Genomic DNA, 20,347 nt, shown 5'->3' with positions numbered 1-20,347 from the left:
GGTTGAGAACCACTGCACTAAATGATGGAATGTAATACGTGGGAAAGACTTTGGAAGATTGGGTGAAGTGTCACTGACAAGGGAATGTTCCGATAAGAGAGTGCATAACTCAGAGCTGCATAACGGGTGGAGAAAGACACTCAGAAGAGACCCTCCCTAGTCTCTAGGGCAATAAAGGAGGGGGCTGTAATAGTATGTGAGAAAGACCTTGGGAAATAGGGAGGTGAGATGCTGCTTAGGGAACAGTCAGATAAGAGACAGCATAGCCCATAGCTGAACAATGGGTGGAGAAAGAGACTCAAAAGGGACCCTCCCTAGTTTCTTAGGCTGTAAAGGAGGGGTGTGTAATAGTATGTGAGAAAGACCTTGGGAAATGGGGAGATGAGATGCTGCTTAGGGAACAGTCAGATAAGAGACGGCACAGCCCACAGCTGAACAATGGGTGGAGAAAGACACTCAGAAGAGACCCTCCCTAGTCTCTAGGGCAATAAAGGAGGGGGCTGTAATAGTATGTGAGAAAGACCTCCGGGAAATGGGGAGATGAGATGCTGCCTAGAGAGTGGTCAGATAAGAGATGGCATAGCCCAGAGCTGTATAACAAATGGAGAAAGATGCTTAGAAGACACTCTCCCTAGTTTCTCAGGCTGTAAGGGAGACAGTTGCAATGGCATGTGGGAAAGACTTTGGGAGACAAGGAAAAAAGAATGACAGGGAACGATAAAGAAGCTCAGAGGTTTGGAGGGCTGTCAAGGACACAGCGAGAAATTTGTGCTTTCTGACTTGCAAGATTGTGTTAGTGTAGCTTTACAGTAAAGTAGAATTAGCTTGTCTGGTTATGTTTCCTGTCTGGTCCTACCTAGAAAGGCAAACAGAACTTGGGCAGTTCGTTTATTGAGTTGGGTATCACAATAGAGATCACCCGCCCATCTCAGCTTGTTGTGTGTCTCTCCTTTGTGTTAGCCACAGAGAATCTTCAGATGTTTTGATCAAACAGCTACCTTTCTGTTTTTCATCCTTCCAGGCACTGTAAAGGAGGCTGGGGGTCCCTCACATCCACTTCCTACTGCTCACAATTTGTTCAACAGATGAAAAACAAGAACATTTTTTTTAAAACAAAAATCATGATGAGATTATTGGGATAGGTTGTCCCTCTTTCACCCTCCTGTTGATGAGGACGAGTGAAAGCCAAAATAATGATGCAGAAAGAATACCTGAAGAAGCCCTGTAAAAATAAGGCCTCTCTAGGACTTTGACTTGACTATGAACGTTAGAAAGGACAAGCAGTTTTGAATGTTAAGTGAGTTAGACTGAATAGAGTTAACTTAACCCTATGAAAAAGTGGAACTAAACATAACCCAGTCTGAGTTATTAATGCTCCAGAAAAGATTGCATCCAGGTGTTATGAGTCCCCTTTTGGCTTTCTGGAATGTTTTTAAATCTTTTGAATTCTAGCTAAATATCCTTCCTACGAGATTAGTGTTGGCAGCTGTTACATCAAGTTGTATAATTCTATACAAAGATTTCAAGCTCTCCTTTATTCTCCCTCCTACGTGCATACACCTTCTCCTGTGTTATTATTGTACAACTCTAGCCTGGATTTTGTTCCCCTACCTCCAATGTAAATTACACGTTGGTCTTTATAATATCACCCTGCTACTTTGAATAAGTTAGGAGGGGGGAAAAAATGAATGGAAGTCACTTGAATACACAGAAAGGGTGATTTGCTCACATTACCATTAAAAAGTAATTTTAGAGTCTGCATTGTTGGCAGTGTGGTTTTTTTGAGTGTGTGTGTGTGTGTGTGTGTGTGTGTGTGTGATTTGTAAGCATTAAAAAGGCCTTGCTTTTGAAGGAAGCTGAGGCTTAGCCCTTGTGTACATGTGTGGAAAAGCTGGCAATGATTCTGTGGTTGAGTAGGTTCAACTCTCAGTATGTAGGGGGTGGAGGAAAACCCACATGCCATTATAGGAAGACTCAGTCTTTTGAGCAACTACCTAAGAAATGAAAGTGATTCTTTTCCAAGTATGATCCTCACCAAGTTCTCTTTAACAAGATTTGTTGAGATGAATGAGATAGAATTTCAACCATCAAATTGGTTCAAATTTAGAATGAGGAAAATCTTTGATGGTAAGCACTAAATTAGTTATATAGATCTTTTCATCATGTAACTTATTTTGACTCCAGGATGACATTCCAAATATTCTTTGGCACCAGAGCTGTTTTGAAAGAGGGATTTAATTTAGAATAGAATAGAATAGAATAGAATAGAATAGAATAGAATAGAATAGAATAGAATAGAATAGAATAGAATAGAATAGAATAGAATAGAATAGTTGGAAGGGACCTTGGAGGTCTTGTAGTCCAACCCCTGCTCAGGCAGGAAACCCTATATCATTTCAGACAAATGGTTGTCCAATCTCTTCTTAAAATCTCCAGTGTTGGAGCATTGACAGCTTCTGGAGGCAAGTTGTTCCACTGATCGATTGTTCTCACTGTCAGGAAATTTCTCCTTAATTCCAGGTTGCTTCTCTCCTTGATGAGATTCCATGTGTTGCTTCTTGACCTGCCTTCAGGCGCTTTGGAGGTTAGGTTGACCCCCCTCTTCTTTGTAGCAGAAGCGGAAGGGTTCCATAACCATCTTCAGATCTTCAAACACCCTATTTTGTTTCTTGATACTTGGACTCCCCACCCCACTCTCGTGCCAAAACAACTCATTTTGAGGACCCTCCCCTCTCTAGATCCCAATAGAAATGCAGGAGAGCCAAATGTAAACCCCCTCCATTTTGTCCTCATGAGTTAGAAGACTCCATATGAAGATAGAGGAACCTGGATGTCTATCCCAGAGTCATCCCGTGACGGTGTGCTTGGGTGTAACTGGAAAAACCGACCCCTTTCAGGGAAACGGTGTATCTTTGCAAGTTGGCGTGACTTTATAAGACCCAGAAGATAGATGCAATTATGGATATACGCTGACATCGCTAGACTGAAATAAAACTCCATAGTGTCTGTAGAGTTTCTCCTGGGGGGTCTTACAATTCTGTGGCATTTTGCTTCCGCAAACATATTTCGGAGTATAAGTCTGCCCTTCTGCTCCTTAGACCTTAGGAAATAGAACTTGGTGGGTGGGGTGCTAATGAACTGGATATGCTGACAGGCCAAATAATCTTAAATGGAAATTTTCTCTGAAGGCCTTTTTCTCTTCAGGAGTCTCTTGTCAGATGTTACTTTTAACCTACCAACAAGGGGTGTCTTTCTTAATAATCACAGGCAAGTTGGCTTGCCTACGCAGCTATCTCTGGATATGCATATATTTTTTTTCCTTCTGTTTGAGGGAAAAAAGAAATACTTTTTTTTTCAAGCTAGCTTGCTAAGCAGGGTTTAAAAAAGAAGAAGAAGCAGAAAGCTTTGCATTACTGCATCATAAATATTGGAAGTTTGCTGATGCTGATCCATATGGTAGCCTTTCTCCACGAGTCCCAAAGGACCTGCAATTAAGCTCTGTGGAAAGATTATTAAGCAAAGATGTTTGCGAGCGCTTTCAAAGTGGCCATTGTGTTTGTCGCTATTTTTAAAGCCGGCGCATCTGTCTTGCGTTAAAGGATGGCATGCTGATCTCTTTGCATACGAACTTGAATTAATGTGAGTGCTTTCTGCCCTTTCTTTAGCATTGGGGCTGGCACATTCTTGGCAATTGGGGACTGATCTTTTTAATTCAGATTTAGGAGCAGCTCAGGGTCCATTATGGAGACTGTAACTAGGAGAATAAAATGTAATGTAATGTGATGGGATGGGATGGGATGGGATGGAAAAATGGAAGGAAAGGGAACAGAACAGAACAGAACAGAATAACAGTTGGAAGGGACCTTGGAGGTATTCTATTCTATTCCATTCCATTCCATTCCATCTCTATTCTATTCTATTCTATTCTATTCTATTCTATTCTATTCTATTCTATTCTATTCTATTCTATTCAGGACTTTGATTAAAGCAGCAGGACGGTAACATTGTAAAAACCAATAAAGTAATAGCAAGTCAATATTGGAACTTGTCCGGTGTTCCATAAATAAAATTTCTGTAATCTTGTCGAGGCAGAAATTGGAGCCTTTAAGATTTCTTCGGATGATACAGTGGGAACCTGACCTCTCTCCTTGCTTTCTCTAAATGGATCCGTCCTAGATATTCTCATTCTGTCTGTATCGTTCACATTGGCAAAACTGTACTTGGGACAGGGAGAGAAAATTATGGTCTTCGCAGAGAAATACAGTTTTCTTAACAGCCTCATGATATTCATTCCTTTTGAGAGCATAAACTGATCTATATCTAAAAGGCTGTTGACTTTTATTTGCTGTTTCTGATGGACTCTACTTTTGAGGGAGGGGCAAATATGTTGTTAAAAGAATGTTTGCTGAGTATTGAACATCAGGAAACTAGACTTTCTAGGTTTGAGTTAGAAATGGGTTTTAAAATTTTCTTCTTCTTCTTCTTCTTCTTCTTCTTCTTCTTCTTCTTCTTCTTCTTCTTCTTCTTCTTCTTCTTCTTCTTCTTCTTCTTCTTCTTCTTCTTCTTCTTCTTCTTCTCCTTCTCCTCCTCCTCCCCCTCCTCCTCCTAAATTTTAGACCTTCAGTTGTTTGAAACTCTTCTCCTTCTTCCTCTCTTCCTCCTCCTCTTAATAAAGCTGTCAGACAAGGAAATTGGATTATCTGAAAGCAGTCTAGCCAAAGTTTGATTTTTTTTTCTCCCACTTCTCCTTCTCCTCCTCCTCCTTTCCTGAAGTAGGAAGGAAAAATAAACATCAGGAACCTGTGAAAGTTTGAACCATGGAGTTGCCACTTCATGCAAAACATCCTTAGCCTACTTCACAGGATGGTTGATTTGGGGGGGGGGGGGGAGGCACCAAAATCCACCTCAGCTAGGACAGGAAGTGGGAATGAGTAAAGTTGCCCCTGAAAATGTCCACCTTATGCAAAATCCCCGTCTCCTCCTAAAATCCAATAACTGAATGAATGCTGATCAGTATGGAAGAGAAATATGAAAACTAGCATAGTTTAGAAGCTCCCTAGATAGATATAAAGGACTATAGAAAAGCACTCTATTAGAAGTAGCTTATTAGAAGTGCGCGATAATTAAAATAAATGAGCTTATCTCCTGTAGCTTAGATATTAAATATATGTTTTGCTGAGGGAGACAAAGTCGAGCAGTTGGTGTGCCACACATCTTTTATGAGTTCAGTCCTGAATGCTGTTGCTCAACGGTGTAAGACAAAGATGTTTCATTTCTGGCTCTTCTCTGTATTTTTGGATGCTTTTAAATAACACGCCTGTCTCCCTTTCCTCCTTCAAATATAATTGATTGTTTCAGAAAGACGGGAGATTTAGTTGTCTTTACAGAAAAGAACCTTCGCTCATAAAAAAAAAAAAAATCCTTTCCAGGTCAATCTCTAAACACATTGGTCAGGGGAACGATTGTTGTTTGTCAGAATGGAGCAAAATGGATTTACTATTTTTTTTTAGATTGGATTAGCGGTTAAAATATGTGGGTCCTTTTTAAAATCCTATTTTTTTTCCCCCTGTAATCTTATCTTCTTTTCCCTCCCATTGTGCCAGGCTATTAATTTGCCTGATTTATCTCTCTGCTCATAAAACCCTCAAAGAGATAAAGAATGCTGAGCCGCAAAATTCTTCAGGAAATATTTCCGTGTTGGCATGATTAAGGGATTTTCTCCTATAAGGTTAACAAAAGACTGTCTCCTCTCAAAGTCATGACTACTTCCTTCTCCTCCTCCTCCTCCTATTCTTCTTTTCCTCCTCCTCCTCCTCCTCCTCTTCCTTCCTTCCTTCCTCCTCCTCCTCCTCCTTCTCCTCTTAATAAAGTTGTCAGACAAGGATATTGGATTATCTGAAACAGTCTGACCAAAGTTTGATTTTTCTCCTTCTCCTCCTCTTCTTCCTTCCTTCCTTCCTTCCTTCCTTCCTTCCTTCCTTCCTTCCTTCCTTCCTTCCTCCTCCTCCTCCTCCTCCTCCTCAACTGCACCTTCTTTTCTCTCTGTAAACTTCCTTCGGAAAAAAGCTAAAAAGTTTATGAAGATTCAGCAGAAACACTCAATGCGGCATCCATTAGTGTCAGCCCTAGACTCATATATCTTTGGAAAAAGACAGAATCCTGGTACAAATAGGATCAGCAAGGAAACATTTCAAGATGGAGTGCTCTTGATGGATCCCAGCCATATTTCTCCCCATTTCAGAACCTTGATGAATGTCTTAGTGTACCTATTTTGAAACCTTCTTCGTGTCTCCATCACTCCTGCTAAGAGCCAGATCAAACAGTGAATGCTTTTAAAGGATATAAAAGCTCATCTGAAAAAACAGAAGTGACAAAGTGATGATTTTTTTCCCCTTCTCTGGTTAACCAAAACTTGAAAACAAACATACGGAGCTGTTTCTGGAGAACATTTCAATTCTTATATTTATGCTTTTTTCTTTCCCCTCCAAGTTTGAATTCTGCTAAAGGAGAACCTTTGTTGTTCAGGGTTCAAATGCGGAGTCTTTGGTGCTCTCTGAGCTTGGTGGTTTTCTTGCAGAGCTTTGGTCACACAAACTAGAGAACAGCAGCAGCACTAATGATGTTCCTTAGCTGGGTAATGAAACATCTGCAAGAAAAAACCACCAAGCCCAACGAGCACTACTAAAAGCTTCTCCGTTCGAATCCTGCTAATGATCTAAAGCCCGCTGTATCAAACCTTGTGTTGACAAGGCTGTCTTTTCAATACTTTTGGTCCACACCGTTAACATTCCAGGATTTTCAAAAAGCAGCTGTCATATGAGGGTTTAGCCTTGGTATTTATTGATTTTTAGACCGGATAAGCAAAAGGTGTTTTCTGACTTGATATTTGCTGAGCTGGTTGAGGACAGCCAATACTTAACCATTTTTGTCCGAGCCTCGCTTCCTTTCTATAATATAAAAATATTTGAAACAGAGAGCAAACAATAAGTGAGATCAGAATTACAGAATTATAGAGTTGGGAGGTCTTCTAGTCCAGTCCCCTACTCAAGCAGGAGACCCTCTGTCATCCCAGCAATTGACAGTCCAATCTCTTCTTAAAATCCTCCAGGGTTGGTGCACCCACAACTTCTGGTGGGAAGCCGTTCCATTGATTAATTGTTCCTCCTTGTCAGGAAGTTTCTCCTTAGTTCTATGCTGGCTTTCTGTTTAATGATCTTCTACCCGTTACTTTCTGTCTCACCCTCCAGTGTCATGGTTCCGACAGATGAAACTCTTCAAAGAACTTTGAGGCGTGGTTTACCTTAAAGAATCTTTATTCGAGTAGCATAGCATAGGCACGTACATAGTCAAAGCCAAAATCTGAATTCCCCTCCCCTGAGCACATAGTATCAAAGCACAGTTCCCTCCTCTAATTAAAGCAGTGTTTCTCAACCTTGACAATTTTAAGGCATGTGGACTTCAACTCCCAGAATTCCACAGCCAGCATTGCTGGCTGTGGAATTCTGGGAGTTGAAGTCCACATGCCTTAAAATTGTCAAGGTTGAGAAACACTGAATTAAAGTCATAAATCACATTCTCCAGTTAGTTTGAAATGCAGGCTTTCCCTCCAGTTCTTCAACCCGCCATTTCTTATCATCTCTTATTTCAAAAAACCTTGGTTCTCACACTAGTTACAGTATTGTTATGTCTAACTAAACTCCCATGCACATTCCTCCTCTTCCCCCCCCCCCCAGTATCATCTAATTCTAACTCTAATTCTAAGAGTAAAACATAAGAAGGAAAATGGCTGCATCTCCATATGTTGTCAAAGCAAGAATATCCAATGTTAGCAGTGTTGACATCCGGTGCTTTGGAGAAAAGGTTGATGAGAAGATGATTAAAATAGCAGAGTTGGAAGGGAGCTTGTAAGTCATCTAGTCCAATCCAGTGGTGGGATTCAAATATGTGAACAACCAGTTCTCTGTGTGGATGCCGCTTCCGGAAGTTCATTCTGAACCTGAGCAACAAAAAATTAGCTACCGGTTCTGCCAAAGTGGTGTGAACTGGCTGAATCCCACCACTGGTCCAATCCCCACCCAAACAGGGGACCCTACACCATTTCTAAAGAAGGCTGACCCTCTGATCTTTGTGACAGCCCCTCAAATATTGTAGTACTGCTATGATGTCATCCATGCCTCTTCTTTTCAGTAGACTACATATACCCAGTTCCTGCAACATCATTGAAAAAAAGGACTTATGACCATTTTTCACATTTACATCTGTTGCAGCTTCCCCGTGGTCACATGACCAAAATCCAGACGCTTGGCAACTGACTTGTATTTATGATGGTTGCGGTGTCCCGGGGTCATGTCATCACTTTTGGCGAACTTCTGACCAGCAAAGTCAACATGGAAGCCAGATTCATTTAACAACCGGGTTACTAATTTAACAGCTGCAGTGATTCATTTAACAATTGGTTTTGGTCACCACGATGAAAAAAAGATGTTGAGACGCTAGAAAGAGTACAGAGAAGAGCAACAAAGATGATCAGGGGGCTGGAGGCTAAAACATACAAGGAACGGTTGCTGGAATTGGGTATGTCTAGTTTCATGAAGAGAAGGATTAGGGGTAACAGGAGAGCAGTCTTCCAATATCTCAGGGGCTGCCCCAAAGAAGAGGGAGTCAAGCTATTCTCCAAAGCACCTGAAGGCAGGACAAGAAGCAATGGATGGAAACTGATCAAGGAGAGAAGCAACCTGGAACTAAGGAGAAACTTCCTGACAGCTAGAACAATTAACCAGTGGAACAACCTGCCTCCAGAAGCGGTGAAAGAGAAGCAGTGAAAGATCCCACACTGGAAGTTTTTAAGAAGAGACTGGACAGCCATTTGTCTGAAATGGTATAGGGTTTCCTGCCTGAGCAGGGGATTGGACTAGATGACCTCCAAGGTCCCTTCCAACATCATCATCATCATCATCATTAGTAGTAGTATTAGTATTACTACTACTACTACTACTAGTAGTAGTAGTAGTACTACTATAACTGAGGCACAAAGATCATCAAATGGGGCAAAATTCACCGAACAAGAAATTTGGGGCTCAGCTGAGGTCATAAGTTGAGGCTGGTAGGTTAAATTTCCTCCATCACCTCCTCATAGTTCATCTAAAACACACACACACACACACACACACATCAGGAAGGAAACCACCACACAAGGCTTTTTCGGGTCAAGAAGCCCCAAAAGCTCCGCAAAGTGTCAGAAACGGAGAAAGATTGAGGACTGAGAACTACGATGTCAAAATATGACTTTTTGCGCCATCAGCACCAGAGACAGATTTAAAAAGGATCTGCAAACAGAACTGTAGAAGAAATGGCTCCTGCATTCCGAGAACAAAGTAGACAAACCGAATCTTTTTCTTTTTTTTTTCTTTTCTTTTGTGCAAGGGAAGCAAACTTGAGGGAGATTTTGGCGTTGAGAAAATGGAGCTTGAATAAATAACTATTTGTCTTGCATATATAGATGAGTTGGACCGTTTCCCTTGGCGCCCCGGCTTAATGCTTTTTTAGGCTCAACATATTGCATTCTCATCCATCTTGGGAGGGTTATAAATACGTCTTATGTAACTTAAAAATAATAATAATAATAATAATGTAGGAAGCCCTGAGCTGTAGGAACCAGAACATTGAAAAAAAAAGAAAAAAAAGCAGGATATTTATGTGTTGCCTTAATTTGCAAATGAAAGGAAACGACTTTATCTTTTTAATGAAGGAACAAGCTCATCCAGCCTCTTTACATCAATAATGACACTCAGGTTTTCAGCGTTCTTGGGAATGGAGAAGGTCGCTTTTCCGAAAGTCTCAGCCTTTGTCCCCTTAATCCTGGGTGAGCAGGGCGGGGTGGTGGTGGCGTGGCCTGTAGCACAAATATTTCATTTTATCTTATTTTAAAGCTGAGGGCACTCGGTGATAGAAGCCAGACGTTGAGGGGATCTTCAGCTAAGGTCAAGGGTGGAAATTGCAGGTGCGAAACCTAAATTAGACCCCATGAGATGTGAGAAGGGTTTATGTTTAGAAAAAAGCCTGGATGTTTTGCATCTAATAAAAGTTGCTTCTTCCTTCCTCCCTCCCTCCTTCTTTTTTCTTTCTCCTCCCTTTCTCCCTCCCTTCATCTCTCTCTTCCTCCTTTCTTTCCTCCTTTCTCTTCCTCATCCCTCTCTCTTCCTCTTTCCTTCCTTCGTCTTCCTCCTCCCTCTCTCCCTCCAAAAATTCATACCTTTGTAGGTGGATTAATGGGCACTATTTTCCCACAGTACCTTCCATTACTCACAGGCAAATCATCAGGGTCTGGTGATATACGGCGAAATCCCTAGTAGAGAGCAAGCGTGAAATAACGGAAGGTTTTCAAGAAGAGATTTATTTATTTATTTATTTACAAATATTTATATGCCGCCCAATCCCAAAGGACTCAGGGCGGCGTACAAGGTTAAAAACAGTCATAAAAGAATAAAATAATCCAGTCATACCGCAAGTCCGATCATATCCCGGCCCGGAGATGGGATGGCCGTTAGTCCTGAATGGTATCGGGACTCCTGCTTGAGCAGGGGGTTGGACTAGAGGACCTCCAAGGCCCCTTCCCGCTCTTGTTATTCTGTTTTCAAAATTAAACACCTCTGAGGTCCTTTCCAGCCCTGGATTCTAGGTCATCTAGGACACTGCATGTTTTTAGAACAGGAGCTGCCTTTTGCTCAGGCTACAGTCTTTCTATTTTTTTTTTAAATTATTTTAGACCAACAAAACAAAACAAAACACAACAAAACATTACATGCGTACACACGTAGTATATCCTTTTTTGTTAACAGCAATTTGTAACAGTACTCTTCTATTATTTACATTTCCCCCCTCGTTCTTCTTTGAAATATTTGTCCTTATTGCCCCATTGTTTCTTATTTACGTTCTCCTTCTTTCATATTCTACTACTTACTAGGAATAATTCATATTATTATTATTATACATTATTATACGCATATCACCTCTACCAACACCTCATTTTAAATTTCCAACATTATTCACTGTAGTAACTCTCATATTTTTTATAAGACTCGACCATGATTCCATCTAGTTCTGGTGATCATACAAATATTCTCATAGTCCAAACCCACTAGCTTCTTATATACCTTATTTTTTTTAAAAAAAAGATTCACGTTAATTATTATTTAGTGCATATTCTGTTTTTACTCTAATACTATTTCCAACATTAAAATGTATCCCTTTTCATCCAAGTATATTGATTTTATTTTATTTTTTCTTTGATATATATAATAATTCCTCCTTTCTTGTTTTATACTAATATTGTGTATAATGTTTCTAAATTTTACTTTCTCTAGCAATTTTCTATAATCCTATTTTATATAAACTTCCTAAAGATACATCACATCTACATCCAATTTCCTTAACTTGTTAAACGTTTAAACTCTTTTTCTTGATATATTTAATCCATTAATGTTTACAGAAAAGAGCTTAATTACGTCTCCCATTTTTAACTTGATCTTTTTTTGTTTTTATTTTGTTTTATGCTTCTTGTCTCTATAAGTCTTCCTTTTGCTTCCCTTTCTAACCTTTCTCTTTCTTGTAACTTTTGTCTTTCTCGCTCTCGATCAACTTCCTCTAATAGATCTTCATCTTAATGACCCATTTTACGCACCCTCCATGACCTGCTTCACTTTTCCCACAGGTCTGGCAGTGCGGTGGGAGCATGGAAGTCCTGCCTTGTTCCCGCGTGGCTCACATTGAGCGCACGAAGAAGCCGTACAACAACGACATTGACTATTACGCCAAGCGCAACGCCCTGCGGGCGGCCGAAGTGTGGATGGACGACTTCAAGTCCCACGTGTACATGGCATGGAACATACCAATGACGGTAAGGGGAGGACTAAGGCCTTTTTCCCACAAGGGGAACTTTCCTGAATTCCGCTAGCAGCCAAGATAGAAGACGGGTTCCCAACCTGGTGAAGCTTCCAGTGACCTACCTCGGCCTTTTTGATACCGCTCCGTTCTCCCTACCCGATTCTACGGAGATTTAATTCATATTTATTTCCAGTTTTTAACAGCGTCACTGGATTCAGAACCTCCTTACGTGGCTAAGGAGTGAAGGAGGGGATTGGGTAGGTTGGTAGAAGAACGGGGCTGTAGACCACGCCAACGGTTGTGTGAACTGGAGAACAAGCTGCTTAGAAAAACCAGCCTGGTCAAATATTGTTTTGCGCTTTGTGTCTTTGTGTCCCAGAACCCTGGCGTTGACTTCGGAGATGTGTCGGAACGGGTTGCTTTACGGCAGCGTCTGCAGTGCCGGAGTTTTAAGTGGTACTTGGAGAATGTCTATCCTGAAATGAGGGTTTACAACAACACCATCACGTACGGAGAGGTAACGTGTGAATCCCTGTCTCTCAAATTGATGGTTCAATTTTATTCTAGTCTGGACTCTCCAGAGCTGAAAGGCGCCAGGTTGGAAAAAAAGGGATGCTCCTCGTTTAGCAACCAAACTGGGATTAGCAATTCTGTCATTAAGTAGAATGGTCAAAAGGGAAACTGTGATGGTGCTTATGAACTTGCTTCAACTTTCCTTTGCTTTACCAGGTGACGGTGAGTTCCAGTCCTGTCTTAGGCATGAAAGCCAGAGTCATCCAGCTAGCTTTCACATCTAAGGCAGGACTAGAACTCACTGTCTCCTGGTGATTGGCCCAAAGTCACCCAGCTGGCTTTCACGTCTAAGGCAGGACTAGAACTCACTGTCTCCTGGTGATTGGCCCAAAGTCACCCAGCCAGCTTTCACATCTAAGGCGGGATTAGAACTCACTGTCTCCTGGTGATTGGCCCAAAGTCACCCAGTTGGCTTTCACGTCTAAGGCGGGACTAGAATTCACCATCTCCTGGTGATTGGCCCAAAGTCATCCAACTGGTTTTCATGCCTAAGACAAGACTAGAACTCACCGTCTCCTGTTGATTGGCCCAAAGTCACCCAGTTGGTTTTCATGCCTAAAGCGGGACTGGAACTCAGAGTCTTGGTCCAAAATCACCCAGTCCGCTTCCATGTCTATTGACTAAGGCAGGACTAGAACTCACTCGCCTGGTTCCTAGCCTGGTGCCTGAACCATTAGACCGAACTGGCTCTCTAATAAGAGAAACTGCGGAGCGATATGGTGTCACATCAAAAAAAAGCGTCCCCTCCCACACCCCAGCTGAAAAACACCCCAATAAATTCATAAATAATCCTCAAGTTCCGTAAGAATAAGGTAGGGGGAAAAAAACAGAATCTTCTTTCAACAGGGAAAGACTTTTCTGAGAAATTGCCAAGACAATTTTGGCTTGGCACTGATATTTATGCTGCCCAAGGTATTTACTAATCAGGTTATGAGTGTGATGTGTAACTAGACACCTTCGCTGCTTGTCTTCTGGAATTTGCGGTTTGAAAAAGCTTCCCCGTTATTATTTTATTTTCCTGTTCAAAGACATCCTAATAAAAATAAGCCTTGTTGTCTTTGGCCTCTTGTCAACTGAGAGAAACTCAATATACGAGCACAGAGATAAAACATACCCAGAAGTTGTAAAAATATGCTTTCCCTCCATCAAAACACTCTATTTTTTTTTAAAGCCGGGTCATAAAAAAAAACACACTGAAAAAACACCCAGTGTCGTAAAGCAGGACTGTTCCCACTTAAATGTTGGCAGCACATTCTGAGAACATGAAGGACAGTTTGTGCCTCCCGGCCTTGGAATTTGTGACGGGCAATGAAACGATATTTTATATCGTTTTTGCAGAGGAGAAGATTCCCATAACTTCTGATGCTGGAGAGTTTTGGCTTATTTATTAAAGTCCTCTTCCGTTTTATTGCACTCTGAAGGTGTGGATTTTTTTTTTTTAAAGGACTCTTGGCTGGGAAATGAGATAGGAAAGGCGTTTGTCTGCCACAATTTGGTTTTGATTTCCGGTTTATCACAGTGGAAGGAAGCCAGGCACTAGTTAGATAGGAGACAGAGTGATGTCATGGCTTCAGCAGTTGGAGACATGGGCTGAGCCTCCATCCCTGGTCCACAATGTCAGGCCAGCTTCAAAGAGGGAATCCATCAATTACCAAAGGGGTATTTATTTAGCGTATGGCAAAAATATGCTTGCTTGCTTGCTTGCTTGCTTGCTTGCTTGCTTGCTTTCTTTCTTTCTTTCTTTCTTTCTTTCTTTCTTTCTTTCTTTCTTTCTTTCTTTCTTTCTTTCTTTCTTTCTTTCTTGTCCAGTTGCCTCTTGAAAAAGCACCTTTAGGACAACCATGATCTGGATGACTGAGAATCTTCATAGACTTTCTTTCTTTCTTTCTTTCTTTCTTTCTTTCTTTCTTTCTTTCTTTCCTTCCTTCCTTCCTTCCTTCCTTCCTTCCTTCCTTCCTTCCTTCTTTCTTGTCCAGTTGCCTCTTGAAAAAGCACCTTTGGGACAACCATGATCTTGATGACTGACAATCTTCATAGACTTACTTTCTTTCTTTCTTTCTTTCTTTCTTTCTTTCTTTCTTTCTTTCTTTCTTTCTTTCTCTCTCTCTCTCTCTCTCTTTCTTTCTTTTTTCTTCTTTTTTTTTCTTTTTGTTTCTTTTTTTCTCTCTCTTCCTTCTTCCTCTCCCTTCATTTCTATTCCTTTCTTTCTTTTTCTTTCTTTTTTCCTTTCTCTCTTCTTTCTCCTCTCCCTTCATTTCTATTTCTATTTCTTTCTTTCTTTCTTTTTCTTTCTCCTTCAACTCTTATCTACCCTGGTGTTTATTTCAGGTACGCAACAGCAAAGCTAGCGGCTACTGCTTGGACCAGGGCGCAGAAGATGACAATAAAGCGATACTCTATCCATGCCATGGAATGTCTTCCCAGGTAAAGACACATCTTTGGAAGTTCTTCTGGGGTCAAGCTTGATGGAAACCTTCACTTTTGAGAAGGAGAACTGATTATCAAGCTAGTTTTGGGGCTGGAGGTTTAGAGGCACATTTGATGTAAAACAGATCTGCGTCCCTCGTTGATGCCACTAGACCTCATGAGTTTGGGTGAGGAGGAACAATTTTAAAATGGCAGGGATTTGAACGGTGATACGAGAGCTACATTTTTGTCGCATTTATGGTTGCGGTGGACTTAACTGTGGTGTTATTACCTTTGATTTGGTTTTGGTCTCAGCTTGTCCGTTACAGCACCGAAGGATTGTTGCAACTGGGCCCGCTGGGATCTACAGCATTCCTCCCTGATTCAAAATGTCTCATAGATGATGGGAAAGGAAGGACACCCTCCTTGAAGAAATGTGAAGATACGCTGAGACCAACTCAACGACTCTGGGACTTTACACAGGTATTATAGGCATGTCAGAATATACAGATATAAATGGTACTGATGGAAGAGAATAGTTTTAGCTGAGGGATGAACTGTGGGGTCCTTGGTGCTCTCGGAGCTGGATGGTTTTCTTGCAGACGTTTCATGACCCAACTAACGAACATCATCAGTGCTAGAAGGGAGGGGAGTTTATGGAGAGGAGGAGGGGGAAGAGGAGGAGGAGGAGAAGGAGGAGGAGGAGGAGGAAGACTGTGGGGTCCTTGGTGCTCTCTGAGCTGGGTGGTTTTCTTGCAGACATTTCACAACCCACAATGTCTTCAGTGCTATCAGATTATCCACACTCTCTTCCAGCCCTGATGATGTTCCCCAGTTGGGTCGTGAAACGTCTTCAAGAAAACCACCCAGCTCAGAGAGCACCAAGGACCCCACAACTATGTGAGGAACTGAAAGAGAATGTTTATTTGGTTCAAATATTACACTTCCCACGTCATTGCCTACTTACTGCCTTCCAAATCCATTGAGATTCCTGCTCCCACAATACTCAACCACCATGAGGGTTGGGAACACTGGAGGTCCCATGGGATTCTGGGAGTTCTCCGGAATTCTGGGCACTTATATGGAAGCTGAAATGAAATTGGACTTTCATCTCTAGCAAGCATGGAGGGTACCAAGTCAGGAAAGGCAAACGTACATGAAAAGGAACACACTCACATGTAGAAATATTCCCCAGCTGGTTCCTATTATTATGAAGAGTCTCAAACAATTTGATTTTCCATTTAAGGGAAATAAAGCAATCAGTCATTTTGATTACATTTTTTTTTCTTGCCTCTTTCTTCTCCTGATGCCTCCAGGCAATGCCAGTCCCTAATAGAAGATTTTGGGTTTTTTTTGAAGGAGAAAACTGCATATTTAACTCTTCACCCACCTGTCTTTTTTTCCACGGCACGCTCAGCTTTGGGACAGCCTTTTCCCTCTTGTTCAAATTTCTGAACACACACAAAGCCAAGCTTTTAAATTCTTTTTCTCCACACCAGCAAGTATTACTGTAGTCAGTTCTCCACATTCTCCTTTTTCAAAATCCAATATTCTGGCTATCTCCTTCTCCATTATAACAGTCAGCAGAGTCATCCCAGCGAAGCGATTTTTTTCTTTCCCTTCTAAATCCTACAGCGTGTAATTTCCATATTTTGCTTTTTTTTTTTCTTTTCAATTTTCATCTGAGATAGGAGGGTGTTTCCTGCTCAATTCACCTAAAAGCAATTTGAGTCCTATTCAGGTCTTGCTGTGAATTTGAGAGTGCAGAAGCCCGGGACCAATATATATGTTGTGATAATGATCTCTGCACTCGGTTGCTAAGAACGATGCAGTTAAATGTATCTCTAAATATATTTAGAAGTAAATAAACAGGCTAAACCCTGTGGCGAATGATTGCTGAACTGGGCATGTCTAGTCTAACAAAGAGATGGACTAGGGGGTGACAGGATAGCAGTCTTCCAGTATTTGAGGGACTACCACAAAGAAGAGGGGATCAATTTATTCTCCAAAGGATCTGAGGACAGGGCAAGGAGGAATGGATGGAAACTAATCAAGGAGAGAACCAACCTAGAAATAAGGAGAAATTTCCTGACAATGAGAACAATTAGCGGAAGGGCTTCCCTCCAGAAGTTGTGGATGCTCCATCACTGGAGATCTTCAAGAAGAGACTGGACAGCCGTTTGTCTGGAATGGTATAGGGTCTTTTGCCCGAGCATGGGGTTGGACTTGAAGACCTCCAAGGTACCTTCCAACTATGATTTAGGGTCCTGACTTGATAATTTTACAAGAAAAGATTTGTCAACTGTCCAGAAAAAGAAACTCCTGGCACATTATTTTACCAAGAGTATAAACTTTATTGATTAAACTACATTGGCATAGATGAAGTGAAACCAGCTCTGGGTTTCCCATGCAAAACCTAGCATATGGTTGACCAATCTCTTCTTAAAAACTTCCAGTGTTTGAGCATTCACAACTTCTGGAGGCAAGTCGTTCCACTGGTTAATTGTCCCGACTGTCAGGTAATTTCTCCTTAGTTCTAGGTTACCTCTCTCCTTGATTAATTTCCACCCATTGTTTCTTCTCTTGCCTTCTCTTAATCCTTGGGGTGATTCGTGTTGCTTTTGCCTGTCTTGGAAAAGCTACGAGTGCTCACAATCCTTCCTCTTCCTTCCTTACAGAGTGGACCAATCATCAGCCGAGATACTGGCCGATGTCTTGAAGTAGAAATGTCTAAAGATGCCAACTTTGGACTTAGATTGGTAGTACAGAGATGCTCGGGGCAAAAATGGATGATCAGAAATTGGATCAAACATGGAAGGCACTGATTTCCCAGCTTAAAAGAACAAGGATAAGGACATCTCTTCTTCAAATCCCACGGGCGTTAATAGCTCCGATGGTTGTAGATTAAATAGGACTCAGATGAAGAAACCGTGATGGCTAAAAGAAGAAGCCCGGGACGCAGTTTTAGGGTGTTATTCTTTTTTTTTTTTTTAAAGGAACAGCGTGGAGTGCCTTGTCGATGATGAAAAAGCTGACATGTCACTAATCTAGGACTTGTTCCTTGGAAGACTTAACTGGGTTGATTCTTCGCCTGCCCCAGGTCAATCAGAAGTGAATCCAATCTGTCCTTGTATCGTTGGGTGACTGAGAGAGATTTCTCCAAGTTTCATCGTGTTTCTTTCTGATGGATGAGAGAGAGAGAGAGAGAGATAGATAGATAGATAGAGAGAGAGAGAGAGAGAGAGAGAGAGAGAGAGAGAGAGAGAGAGAGAGAGAGAGAATAGACAATAGAATCAAACTTTGCTTTGGGTCTCGTGAAAGGGGGAGGGTGGGAAAAAACAGGGAGGGTAGCCATAATTTGGGGTGATTTGGTAGGGTGGATGGATCTTGTGCCTCGTTGAAGATGGTCCTGTTCCAGGTGGATTTTGTAGCTTTAAGTTGCTGGCTGGATGCACAACTCTTGCGGTGAACAGACCCATGTGCCTTTTCTACTGCGCTTCCTATCCTGGGGAACTGGGAAGTCACACAACTTCAGCATGTCTGATTAACGATTTCAAAAGCACCCCAACGGCAACAATGAGTAACCTGTAAATAAATTACACTGCCCTCCCTCACCAAAACAAAATAACGTGATACATGATCTGTTTCCAGCAAGTTGACGTGGATGCCAGTTGGATCACAAGAGCCTCCTTATTTCTTGCTGCTGAACTTGGAACATGAAGACGGATGTTGTGTGTTTCAGCCTTACCTTCACGCCAGCCTGCAGAAGGGATGCTGGCAGGCGAGAGGTGCTTTGATTTGGGGGGCGGGGGGTCTATCCCACCTGTGATGTTCCAATGGTTCCTGCAAGCCCAGGTTTAAAGTGCAACTTCCAAGACTTTCCAAACATTTCTGTCAAATTGTAATTTTCCCAATGGGTTGGAAGGAGGCATTATTAAATGCCTGGGGACTGAGCCTATTGGCTGCATTTCATTCGTTCATTTGGCATTAAATTTTAATTGACCACATTGATTTTTGTCCCAGCGGCATCTGCTTTTGGGAGAGTCTGGTGGGGCTACTCCAGATTTAAGTACAGGTGGTCCCCGATTTACAAACGCTTCTTTTAGGGACTGTTTGAAGTGACAATGGCACCGAAGAAAGTGAGTTATGCCCATTTTTCACACTTATGAGTGTTGCAGAGAAGAGGGGGGGGGGTCAAGAAGTAATGGACAAAAATTATCAGAAACTTAAGAAGACGTTTCCTAACAGTGAGAACAATTAATCAGTGCCATGGCTAAGAAGTTGTGGCTGCTCCAATACTGGACATTTTTAAGAAGCCATTGGACAACCATTTGCACAGAGTGGTCTAGGGCAGGGGGACAACCCCCCTGGGAGTGGACCAACTCCCAGAATTCCTGAGCCAGCCATGCTGAGGGGAAAGGGAGAGGTTTCCAATCTGAGTCATGCTGGCTCAGGAATTCGAAGTCCACGAGTCATGAGGGGGCCATAGTTCCCTCATGCTGGCTCATGAATACTGGGAGTTGAAGTCCACGAGTCATAAAAGAGTCAAGGTTGCCTACCCCTGCCCTATACCAGCGGTAGGCAACCTTGGCTCTTTGATGACTCGTGGACTTCCACTCCCAGAATTCCTGAGCCAGCCATGCTGAGGGGAAAGGGAGAGGTCTCCAAGCTGAGCCATGCTGGCTCAGGAATTCTGGGAGTTGAAGTCCACGAGTCATCAAAGAGCCAAGGTTGCCTACCCCTAGTCTAGGGTCTCCTGCTTGAGCAGGGGGTTGGACTAGAAGACCTCAAGGTCCCTTTCAACTCAGTTGTTCTGTATTCTGCAGTGCCCCCATGGTCATGTGATCAAAATCCAAATGCTTGGCAACTGACTCGTGTCGGTTGCAGTGTCACTTTCGCCACCTTCTGACCAAGTCAATGGGGAAGCCAGATTCACTTAACAACCCTGTTATAAATTAACAACCGCAGTGACATGCTTAGCAGTTGTGGAAAGGCTGGCCGCAAGATGGGGCAAAACCCGCTTCACAAATGTCTCGCTTAGCAACGGATATTTTGGGCTAAATCGTAGCCGTGAGCTGAGGACTATCCATATAGCTTTTGAGCGCGGTGGGTGTCACAGCTGCTCCAGGAGATCATTGTGGATCTGGATTGTTTGGCCTTCACAAGAGATTCACTTCAGCTGCAGCCCCGGTGGAAAAAGTGCCTTTGAGGCAAGTTGGATGTGGCACCGATCTTCAGTAGAACTAGTTCGGAAGCTGACAGCTTTGCTTTCTACAGTCAGATCCCATCAAATCTGTTTCTAAGCTTGTGCACCAAGAAACGAGAACTGGTCCTTTCAGAGAGAAACGCCTTGGTGCAAAGAGACAGGTGTGACCTGGTGTTGAATCAGGTTTTTTTTTTAATTTATATATGTATATCTAGTCTGTCTAGTCTCTTCTTAAAAACTTCAAGTGATGGAGCACCCACGATTTTTGGAAGCAAGCTG

At 42.1% G+C, this 20,347-nt stretch overlaps 1 protein-coding gene across 5 annotated transcripts in view; it reads left to right on the top strand.

Annotated features, from left to right (window-relative positions):
* GALNT9 (polypeptide N-acetylgalactosaminyltransferase 9) overlaps window positions 1-18,873 on the top strand; it is a 130,466-nt gene extending 111,593 nt beyond the window's left edge. For all 5 annotated transcript variants that reach the window (XM_039332396.1, XM_039332395.1, XM_039332394.1 and 2 more), the window contains 5 exons: window positions 11,711-11,896; window positions 12,263-12,400; window positions 14,785-14,880; window positions 15,178-15,345; window positions 17,541-18,873. In XM_039332396.1, coding sequence (XP_039188330.1) covers window positions 11,711-11,896; window positions 12,263-12,400; window positions 14,785-14,880; window positions 15,178-15,345; window positions 17,541-17,687 — 735 coding nt within the window. In that variant the 3' untranslated portion in view covers window positions 17,688-18,873. The remainder of the gene's footprint in view (window positions 1-11,710; window positions 11,897-12,262; window positions 12,401-14,784; window positions 14,881-15,177; window positions 15,346-17,540) is intronic.
* Window positions 18,874-20,347: the final 1,474 nt, after the last annotated feature.

Source organism: Crotalus tigris, unplaced genomic scaffold, assembly GCF_016545835.1.
Source record: "Crotalus tigris isolate CLP2741 ecotype Arizona unplaced genomic scaffold, ASM1654583v1 scf7180000024461.2689607, whole genome shotgun sequence".
Lineage (NCBI taxonomy): Eukaryota > Metazoa > Chordata > Lepidosauria > Squamata > Viperidae > Crotalus > Crotalus tigris.
Note: the sequence above shows the minus strand (reverse complement) of the source record. Positions and strands in the feature narration are given on the sequence as shown.